General features: G+C 33.6%; 1 protein-coding gene across 2 annotated transcripts in view; it reads right to left on the reverse strand.

The window, feature by feature from the left end:
- LOC105463307 (ANTXR cell adhesion molecule 2) overlaps positions 1-12,311 on the reverse strand; it is a 154,373-nt gene that overhangs the window by 116,631 nt on the left and 25,431 nt on the right. For both annotated transcript variants that reach the window (XM_011710333.3, XM_011710332.2), the window contains exon 8: positions 77-137. In XM_011710333.3, coding sequence (XP_011708635.1) covers positions 77-137 — 61 coding nt within the window. The remainder of the gene's footprint in view (positions 1-76; positions 138-12,311) is intronic.

Consider the following 12,311-nt stretch of genomic DNA (forward strand, 5'->3'; position numbering starts at 1 on the left):
AGTTTCATATCATATATTTTAGCTAGGAAAAAAAATACAATTTCTTACATGGTATTTTTAAATTCTAAACACTTACCCCCCACACAGACACTTGAGGGCTGCAATTCTAGGATTTCAGTACATGACTGAGCTAGTATCTAAAAAAGAAAAAAAAAAAAAAAGATTACCAAGCTATAGATCTAAATTACAATGTTAAGTAAATTATAAGATTAGTAATAACCTTGAGGTCTTCTCCATACTTCAACAGATCGCAGAGAAAATCTATTAACTATAGCATATATAGCTACCAAGTTCTTAGGAAAATTCTGCAGTGTATTTCAGGGTATATCTTAAGATTATGTACTGTAGGATCCTTATTTGATTAAAGTAAATTCAGATAAGCACAGGAAAAGTAAGCATTGTCTCAAAGTCTGATGACCTTTGAGTATGAATAGATAACTAAAATTTCCTGCTGCCACAAAACCTATGTTGACCTTCCCAATCAAGCAAAAACAAGGTAACAAATCAGACCCCCTGTTTAGTAATGCTGTTACGTTTTCTGTTAAGAAGACCAATACGGTATCAATAAAAAAGCACTGCTGACTGGGTGTGGTGGCTCAATATAATATCAATAAAAAAGCACTTCTGACTGGGCATAGTGGCTCATGCCTATAATCTCAGCCCTTTGCGAGGTCGAGGCAGAGGGATCACTTGAGGTCAGGGGTTCGAGACCAGCCTGGCCAACATAGTGAAACCCATCTCTACTAAAAACACAAAAAATGAGCCAGGCATGTTGTCTCACGCCTATAATCCCAGCTATTCTGGTGGGGGGGTGAGGCAGGAGAATTGCTTTTACACAGGAAGCGGAGGTTGCAGTGAGCCAAGGTCATGCCACTTCACTCCAGTGTGGGCAACAGAGCAAGCCTCCGTTTCAAACAAATAAATAAATAAATAAAAATAAAGATAAAATGTAAAAAGCACTTCTCTTCATTGGACAGTGGCATTTCTATTCCATTTCTCAGGCTTAATTCTTATGGGTGCTATTCCCTCTTACATGCATAAAAAATTACAATTGCAGAGCACAGACTCCTTGTATGAGCCAATATTCTTTTCAAAAACACAGACTCTGTACTCAAGCACTCCCAGAACACAGGAACAGAACTGCTCTTCTTAGCTTGTTCTGAGAAACAGAAACCACCACACAAGGGACAAGGCTACAGCTGAAAAACAATGATGAAATAAGCTGCTCCTCATGGACAACAATCCTGTCTTTATTTTTAGACCTGCTTTGCACGATATTGTCAGTCAGACAAATTCCAGATGATCTCCAGAATGCCTTTCTTGACATTCCTTTCTTGGCAGAGGTTGAAGACAGATGATGTACAGCAGTTTCTAGCATCTCCTGTTCATAACTAGAATAGGAAGTAAGGACTGTAGCAGGAAATAGACATGCTTTCCATGCTTTCTTTAATAACAGCAAAACTATAAGTTCTCAGCCCCTAAAATCAGCTGTGTCAAATCATGGAACATTGTTGCTGAATATACATCTCTGAAAACAGGGAATCATTTGTACTTTTTAAGATGACTTTCCAATAAACTCAACTTTTCACATAGTGATTAAGGATTTTGTGATTAGAAAATAAACCTTGTAAAATTTTATATCTGAGAAACTGCAGATGAGGCCTATTTTAAATCCAGAAATGACCAAAGAGATTCCATAGGCACTCAAAGACCTTTCTGCACCCAAATACCTCCTCTTGGTCTGCTACTTTATCTACAATAACCAACATTCACTTTTATGGATTCAAGAATTAAGAATCCTTGTTAAAGGTTAATGTGCCCTCTTGGAAGGGTAGTATCTCAAATCACTAACATCTTTAAAAATTTGGACATAATTCAGATAGTAAGACTCTGAACAAAATAGAATAGAAAAGATCTGCAAAGGAATATGAAGCTGAAAATGTTCCAAATAACAAAAATGGGCATTATCGTTATAGCTTTGGCCAATCTGAAATAACAGTGACAACAGTGAACCATCAAAATGAAAGGTCAAAGGAAAACACAAAACCCCCAAATCTATTTTGTCTGTTATCAGTCCTGAAGGAATTTGTCTTAAAACAGATCTATTAAGGAGACTAATTGCATCTTTCAGTTTACAATCTCTTTATTAGTTATTTAGCCATAGCTTTATCAGCATTACTGAAAAAATATTTCAAGTACCCAGGAAAATTATGAGACATTTAAAGATTACATCTATTGGCAACAGAAACCATTTTTCTACAATTCCTTAGAATAAAGTAAATTAAAAAATTACAAAAGGATTTCCTAAAGATCATGTCAAAAAATACGCATCCAGAATGACCTCAGTGAATTTGTAACATTATATTTGTTTTCTCTCTTCTACCAGTACTGACCATAAGTCAATCAGATTTCACAATATTTAAGATAATTGTGCATATGTTGACTTGGTCTTTTAATTTGATCCAATCCATCAAAACATTTCTAAATAAATGAGAGTTCCGAAAGCAAGGTCAAATGAGCAATTCACCTAAGGAGATCTCCTTAAGACTGAAGAACAAACACCTTCAAGGACTATTGATGATCTGAATCTTTGGAGCTAGGCCCTGTATATCCCCTATAAGGTATTTTAATTTTAAAGAAGAGGTTCAGGATGATTCAGCAATTTATGTTCCATTAAAGTATGAGTTTAAAGAAATCAAGTTAAATTAAGCAGAGATTAAGGATAGCTAATGTTAGATATATCCTGCAGTAAACTGTATAGCATATATTTGTTAATAACAATACATTTACATTAATTTAATATTCATAATTAATTCTTTTAATCAAATATGTTTTTCTAAAAATAATATAATTGAATGGAAAAGTGACCCAGGTAACACATTCATTGAAAAGCAAGTAGTCTGATCACAAGTATAACATTGGTGTCACAGTGTAATGTTAACTAATTGAATTTCCATGGTATGTGCTCCTCTCTAAAGTTTGTTTTATTTTTTAAAAATCTCTTTGGACCTTAAATTATATTATTTGAGCGCATAACTCACCTCTTCTACTAGAAAACAAACTTTTTGAGGAAAGTAATGAGATTGCAATATACTATACAGCACATTCAGGGCCTTACACGATGTTTTGTGCCTTCAGTACAACCAATAAGTGCTTACGGAATAAACATTGAATACAAAAATTAATGAGGATATTAAAAATGTCTTATTAAAAAACCAACAATCATATTAGGACACAGATGAGCCAGGATAAAGTTAATTTATGTGATAAAGCATCTAGTTCTTGCATAAATTATGAACGCCTGAAATCCAGAAATCTATAATTTGAAACAAACTTCACCAAAACCATTTCCAAATGAAAAATAGAGAGGAGGGAGAAGAGTAAGAAGAGAATTTATGACTTTTTAGAAAGTAAAATTTGTTCTAAATTTGTCTTTTTCCATCTAGAGTTTACCATGTTCCAATATTAAGACAGCAATAACTAGAAATCAAAATAATTTGATGTCTGAATGCAAACAGTTTACACCATGAATTTTTTGAACAGTTTCACAAAAACAAAAGTTAATAGTCTATTCCCACCAAGTAATTATACAAGTTGAAGTGTTCAAGATACGAAAATGGGTGAACAGACACTTCTCAAAAGAAGACATACAAGTGGCCAACAAACATACAAAAAAATGCACAACGTTGCTAATCATTAGAGAAGTGCAAATTAAAACCACAATGAGATACCATCTCACACCAATCAGACTGGCTACTATTAAAAAGTCAAAAAAACAACAAATGCTGGTGAGGTTGTGGAAAAAAGGGAATGTTTACACACTACTAGTGGGGATATTAGTTTAGCCACTGTGGAAAGCAGTTTGGAGAGTTCTCAAGGAACTTAGAACTGTCATTTGACCCAGCAATCCCATTACAGGATACATATCCAAAAGAAAAGAAATTCTTCCACCAAAAAGCACTCGCATGTTCATCACAGCACTGTTCACGGTACCAAAGCCATGGAATCAACCTAGGTGCCCTTCAACAGTGGACTGGATGAAGAAAATGTGGCACAGAGATACCATGGAATAAAACACAGCCATAAAAAAGGATGAAATCATGTCCTTTGAGGCAACATGAACGCAGTTGGAGACCATTATCCTAAGTGAATTAATGCAATAAAATAAAACCAAAGACTGCATGTTCTCACTTATAAGTAGGAGCTAAACATTGGGTACTCATGGACATAAAGATGGGAACAGTAGACACTGGGGAAAACTAGATGGAGGAGGAAGGAAGGGAGATGAGGGTTGAAAAACTAGCTATTGGGTACTATATTCAGTACCTGGGTGATGGGATCAACTGTACCCAAAACCTCAGTATCATGCAATACACCTAGGTAACAAACCTGCACAACCTGCACATGTACCTCCTGAATCTAAAATAAAAATTAAAAGGAAACAAAAAATAGCATAAACAAAAATAAGTCTATTATATTAAAACTGCCATCTCTATACAACTGACAAAGAGGGGAAATGTTCTAAACACTCTAGTTAATTTTTGCCAAATTAAATAATATTACTGACTGACTGAACATTGGATCAGGTGTCCCATCCACAATAAATGACAAATTATCTTTAATACTTTGCAACTCCATCACTTGTACAACAGAGAAAATTGTAAGGACTTTTCCTCTAATATATGCTGTCATCTGTCTTTATTATGTTTCAATGGTAAAAGAAAATAGTTTCTACTAAATATAGCCTTAGTTGACGTTAGAGAGAGCTAACAGCACGATAGACCAATAGGTCAAATTTAAAGATAAACCAAGTGCTTAATAAAACTAGGGTAGTTTATGTCATGCACACACTAAATGCTAAATTTCATCATTTGATATTTTGTGGGATATATGCCCATGCATAGACACATACACACACATATTGGCAAAGAACTTGATATCACCATGAAAAAGTATACTATCAAAGCATCTGTTCACCCAAAAAGTAATATTAGTATTAAGGAGTATTTACAAATAAAAAAAATACCTTATTACATAATCCCTAGTTTTAAGTCCTCAAACACTAACATAGATGACAAAAAGTCAAATTTTCTTAATTAAATACAAATATCAGTAGTCTAAAATTCAAAAGAATTTTGAACATGATAATAGGTAACCATTCGTTGGACACTTATGTTCCAGCAACGATGCTAAGTGCTTTTTATGAATTTTTTCAGTTAATCCTCATAAGTCTAATAAATAAATATTTTATCTATGTTTTATAGATGAGGAAACTGGGGCTTAGAAAGATTTTTTTAACTGCCCTAGAACAATTAGCTCTTAACTATGTTGTTCCCAGGTTTGATTGAGTCCAAACCCCATTCTTCTAGCCAGCGCTTTCCACCACCCTCCAGGTTTGTGATGGATAATCCAACCATTACAAAATCTAACTCTTAACAAACTAGTGAAATGTATCTGCCTGTTTGTCTGGACTCCTGTAATGCTACCAAAAATAATCTAAAATCTGGCTTATTGCTTATCCTCAAAAGTATATCACTAAGCTTCCACTTTTATTTGTTGGGATTTTTTTTCCTTTTTTCTCAAATTTTTTTAAATTTGTTTTTAAGTTCTGGGGTACATGTGCAGGTCAACACGTTACATAGGTCAACATGTGCCATGGTGGTTTGCTGCACCCATCAATCTGTCACCTAGGTATTAAGCCCAGCATGCATTAGCTACTTTTCCTAATACTCTCTCTCTCCCCACCCCACTCCCAACAGGCCCCAGTGTGTCTTGTTCCCCATCCTGTGTCCATGTGTTCTCATTGTTCTGCTCCCACTTATAAGTGAGAAGGTGCAGTGTTTGGTTTTATGTACCTGTATTAGTTTGCTGAGGATAATGGCTTCCAGCTCCATCCATGTCCTTGCAAAGGACATTATCTCTTTCCTTTTTATGGCTGCAGCGTATTCCACAGTATATATGTACCACATTCTCTTAATCCAGTCTATCATTGATGGGCAATTGGGTTGATTCCATGCCTTTGCTATTGTGAATAGTGCCGCAATAAACATAAGCATGCATGTATATTTGTAATAGAAAGTATGTTTGTTTTTAAATTCCTAATGCCATTGACTTTGGATAAATTAAAATGTTTAATCATTCTATGAATTTGTAACTTATAGGATAGCCAAATACTTAAGGCTCTCTCTCTTATTATTATGTTTCTTTCTTGTCTTACTCTATTAATGCTTTCTACCTCAAATTTGTTTTGCACAGATAAAAACACGTAGTTTTTACTTCTTAGCTTCATTCAGAACCTAAAAGACAATAGAAGTCATACTAGAATAACAAGCTACCACAAGCCCTAACTCTGGTTTGGGAAGACAACAAGCACTTAGAAAACTGCAAAACTCTGCTTATAAAAATTAAATTTGTTATTTGATATTAGAACACATTTCCTTCACTAACTATGTGAATGACATCTAGGTTTCATAGTTCTAAAATTTTAGAATTCACCTGAATTGGGAACAGAAAAGACATTCAGAAATGTGAGGCCAAAGTTTGGGGGTGTTTTTCTTTCTTTCTCTATACTTTTTCTGGACATGGAGCAGACATTGGGTAAATTTTTCATATGGAATGTTAGCCTTTGGTCCTTCCCCCCTCACTGTCTCACCTAGGTTGTTAGACACACACAGTAACTTCTTTTCTAAATATGCTCTCTATATAGGTTTCCTTTATCTCCCAAAATACTCCATTTCAATGTACCTATTCTTATCTCATGAACTCATTCATACTTTATATTGAATGTGAATATGTGAATTAATATTGTAAACTCAAAATGATGTTTTTTAAGCTATGAAAAATAACTGTGCATGGAAATTCAGGCAGTCTAACAATTTTAAAGCGAGAAATATGAGCAGCATGAAGGAAAATCTTCTAAAACGGGATCCCAATATTGGAAAAACAGGTCGACCTATAAGACCAATTTCTCTGTTGTTCCTTTCTTAGTTTCTTTCCCTCTTATATTTGTGAATCAGGGGGTATCTGAAACCTTTTTAACCTATGGTTGTTCTCATAGGGCACAGGTTAGGCAGAAGATAAAGGTATGAACTTCCAGGAGGAATCCGTCTAGGCAAAATAGCTATTGGTATACACAATACTATTTGTAAGACTTGTGCTTTTAGTCTGCTGAAAATATACAATAGAAAAGAGTTAACAAGCATGGGGGAGAGAGGGGAGTGAAGGGTGAAAAATTACTTAGTGGATACAATGTATCTTATTCCATACTAAAAGCTCTGACTTCATCCTGAAGCAAAATATCCATGTAACAAAATTGTACTTGTACCCCAAAAATTTATACAAATACAAAATTTTAAAAAACATATTGAGTTCTAAATTCTGATATTTGGTATAAAAAGTCTGCATTCCAACCTATTGTGCCCATGAATTAAATGCCTAAAGATAGTTTTAAATATTTGATCTCTGCAATAATAGTCACTATCCTTTCTCATTGAAACCTTCTCTCCTATTTAAGATGTATGTGTCTTGAATGCCTCCTTTAAAATGTATGGTAAAAAGTCTGTCATGTATTAGCATGAGAAACTCAAAACCCAAGTATTTTCCCTTTGCAGAGTTTTTGGGATAAAACTGCTGATGGAAGAATAACATTAACCCCTTATAAATTATAATGACATGTTCTGTTGCTTCAAACTGATCATATAAAATTTTGATGCATTATTTTTACAATTCAGATAAGCAAAATACTCTCAATAGTTCAGTGAACACTGCTAATTAATTTCATGGCATTTTTCTATTTGGCAAGGGAGAGGTGTAGGATAAGATAAAGTTGCTTATGTATCCCTCTGGGTTTGTTTTCAGTTAGCAGCAAGTCCAGATCCAGCCTTAAGAGTCAGCTATGACTGCCCTGCCTGCTGGCCTCCTTGAGATTATAGATGTTTGGCAGCAGATGAAAGTAGATTCCACTGTTGTCTCTTCTCTGAAGTCCAACTTGAATGAAGCATCAGAACAGTGTTTAAGCCTAGACACTCTAGGAATGTCCCAAATTAATTTGCATCAAGTCTATATCTAGTGTAATACGGTCAGGTTGCATGGTTTCACCGTAGGCCAAATCTCCTTTCTACGTGACAAGAAGCAGAAATTCACTCTAGAATTAGAATTGGCAAGGTTTGCTGGGGGATGAGAACCAATGCTGAGTCAGAGGGACAAATACGCCAAGAATCCAACTGGTTACAAAGAAGTTTCTTATCTTGCTTGTCTATATGGTTACCATCAAGTTTTTATAACTACTGAATAATAACTGATGGTAAAGACAAACTGCTGGTATTATCAAGGAAACATCCATAGCAAAATTAACCAGAAATCATCAGAAGGCATGAGTTTTGTGAGAACCTTGACTTAGTTACTTCTTTCTTAGAGGATTCATGTGGAATCATACTTTGATTGAGATCTTGTAAGTTCCTGAATATGTTTACATAATAGACACATGCTATAATAACAAACGTAGGACATATAAGAAATAATAAAAGCAATACCATGGCCTGAAAAACATATACAATGGATATAGCTATGGCCTTTTCTTCTGGTATTTAAAATAATACGGGATTTGTGGAGAGTTGTTATTGGTGTCGATCCAAGATAATAATTTATCATGCAATAAATTAAGATGGGGAGATAAAATCAAAATATTATTTAGGACCTATGTTGTCTTTGAAGTTTATGTTGAATTTGAGAGAAAAATCTAGGAGCTAGACCTTAGGACTTGAAGATCAACCATCCAGCTTGACCAAAACAAAAACACTTCCAACAATTAACATAAGCCTAGACATATTTTAAAATCCATATTTTTTTTCTAATTCCAACAGGAAGGATCCTATATCTGGAAAATAGAATGCAGCCCATTCCAGAAGAATGAAATAAAAACTTTTAAAATGAGTAATACTACATATTGAAAATTCAATCTAATATAAAAAGTACATAGCACAATATCTTATGAATAGCAGCTGCTCAATGAATGTTTATTCTATTTAATTAAAAAGCAAATGCAAAACTTTTTAATAAGAAGCATGGCCATTATACTATAAGATAAAAAACAGAGCATATAACACTAAGAATTATGCATGTAAAAAGATACAGAGCTTACTGAGAAGCTATTTGAATTAATCAAATCACATTTTCAGTTATGCAAAATGAAAAAATATTATTTGGATAAATTCAAATTTTGGCAATTAATAGTACCTATAAGGCATATCAGACCAGATGCAAAAATAATGAAAACACAAACAACATGATAAGAAACAAACTTAAGATATGTGTTATCTTTTTTTTTAAGTCTTATTTTAGGTAGAATATATAAAATGAGAAAAAGGGTATTAAATCCCATTAACTAATTTCCTCTGTAATAACTTTTTTTAAGATCAACTCTAAATAGTAAGGCTTTTTCCTCCCCAAAATAGATTATTTCTTTACATATACATTCACATATGCTACCTAAACTTCTCCAAAATTTTTACAAATCTATTAAAACTTCTAAATATTCATCTCAGCAATGATTTTTTTGACACTGATTTTGGATCTGTAACATCATTGGCAACCGATCTTCACAGATAATTTACAAGTGTTCTAGGTGTGGCCTTAACAGATAGAAACTGCCAATTTCCATGACCCACAGCATGTCAGAAAATATTGCTAAGGGTAATAAAGTCTAAAAAAGCAAGATTTTATTTTTCTGACTCATTGAGCAGCTTTAAACACTACAGGATTCATCCCCAATACAAAAGATTAAAAAAAAAAAAAAAGATTTCAAGTTTAAATCAGGGAAAAATATATGAAAAGTATTAGTTTTAAAGTACCAACAAAATGAAACTTTTGTTATTAGACATCCAACTGCATAAAATAAGTAGCAAAAACAACTGGAAAGGTGTTTCTCATCCTTTTGTCTTGTTTCCTTTTTATCTTTTAATATTCAGATGTGTGATTTTTATTTTTTTCTATGGCTTTCAAACATCCCAGGCAAATATATTTTTCTCTAAGACGTAATGCTTCAACTAAGAACAATTGCTATTTTATAATCACATGTTTTGGTTGAGTTCATTCCTTAAAAATGCTTAGAGCTTCAAAATATCAGTTGTTCAATACAGCACACACCACTCTGACCAGTTTCTAAATATGGATTCTCTTCTGCCTTGCAAGTAAGCAAGTAATAAAAGCACACGTGACAAATTTCTAAGCAAACTTTTACCCTAAGAGATCTGTGGAAGAAGGTAAATCATAATCATCGTCTTTTACTCTTCTGAGCTCCAAACAAAACAGATGGATAGTTCTGATTACACTGTCAATGAACATACTCCCACATGATAAATCTTTTTTAAAAATTTACTTTCTTCCACATCTCACAATTCTAATATTAAAATAACTCATATTAGCAGTCTTGTTCTTTCATTACAATATAGAAAAGAGTGCCAAAAATGGATAGGTTGTGATTGGAAACAAGTTTATCTGCCTCTACTTTTTGGTTTTGTTGTTGTTGCTGTTGTCTTTGGTCACCACAAACTCAAAATAATCCATTAATGCTATAGCTTAGGAACATAAATAAGTTTCCTATAAAAAATGTCTTGAGTTTATGAGATAAAATAACAATAAATGGAGTATTTCAGAATTTAAAGAAATTGGTTCGTGGCATAATTTTCACTCTGATGCAAACATTATTTTATATTAGCCCTATTTGTCCACTTTCTTGTTTTACTAAGACAAGAAGTATATCTGCCAAGCAGTCTAAGTCTATACTTATTCCATTTGATTTTTCAGAAATCCAGGATGGCAAATGAAACGTTCCCCTATGCAACAATAATAGAAAAAAAATGTTTTATTAATTCTTCTATTAATTTTCCAAACACGCATCCTAAAAATTGTAAGCTCTGAAGAGTCTGGGGGCCATATCCATTTTGGTAACACAAAACACAGAAAAGTGTCTTGAACACAGCCCAATACCCAACAAACGCTTCTGAATAAACTGAGAATTATTACATTTGGGGAAAATGAAGTATAATTGAGATTATACATTTTCCCTCATTATAATGTACACCAAATGGTACATTGGTCACAAATATTAACCATTTTCTCCACTTTTTCAATTTCCTTCCACTCAACTGAATCTGCTTCTAAGAGCAGGTAAGCCTCTATAGGACATCTCCTTTTATAGTCCAACAGGTTAATGTTAAGAAATTAACATTTGGAATTTAATTTTATCTGTGTAGCCAAATGTCATCAGTTTAGTTTAGTTTTCTCACAAACTATCACAAAGCTGTACTTATTTATTCAAAGTGGATTTGATTTTCTTAAACTACAATCCCAACCACATTTTTTAAAAAAAGGAAAGAATAATATGATTAGGGAACATTTTCATGCAAATACAAATACAGCTTTGGACAGTAGAGGCCAAAATAAGATCAGTTAATAAAATTAATAATTTAAAAGAAACTTTCTATGTTTATTTTCAAGTGGGATTTAGAAGGAATGAGGTGTCTTCTTAGAATACATGTCAAAATATTTTAAATGTATTTGAATATAGTGAGCTGTCATCGCTACTGATTTTTTTGTTCCCACCCTGGACACTTTTGCACCCCTACACTTCTATGAATAGTTCCCCTTTCTATTTGGGAAACTGTTTTCCACTCCATGTGGTCCTAGTGAGGCTGTGAATCATAGTACCTTCTTCTTCCTCTCTCCTTTGCCTCCAACAGAACTGGTACAGGAATGAGCTCATGACTCAACTGAATCTATTAGAGTTCTTATCTGGGACCCTATATGCTGATGCAGAGACAACACCCCTCACTTTCCAATGTACTTGCTGAGGACCAGGTAAGCCTCCTTTTGCAATTACAGTTCACCAACATTCATCTAAACAAGGAATGAGGCAAACAGAAACATAGGCAAAACTTACTAAGAGAGAAGACCCTAACAACATGATTGATTCCCTGGATCCAGCTGTACCTGAGGTAATTTCCCTCTCTGGACCACCTAGTTAAAGGCCTGTAACATTCTTTTTTTCTTTTCCTTAAACTAGTATTAACTGAGTTCTTGTCATGGGAAATCAAAAGGGTCTCAATACAGTGAAACACAAATATGAGGATGAAATCAAATTTATATGAAATCAGAGGTTAGTTATCTAATGTTCAAATGTACCATAGCTATATTAGAAAAATATAAAAACATTTTTAAGAACTTGCATAGATTTTTATTCATTCATTTTATTTACTTATCTAATGCATATGGAATCAGAGGTTAATTTTTAATGCTCCAATATACCATAACTA

This window comes from Macaca nemestrina, chromosome 3, assembly GCF_043159975.1.
Source record: "Macaca nemestrina isolate mMacNem1 chromosome 3, mMacNem.hap1, whole genome shotgun sequence".
In the NCBI taxonomy this organism is placed as follows: Eukaryota; Metazoa; Chordata; class Mammalia; order Primates; family Cercopithecidae; genus Macaca; species Macaca nemestrina.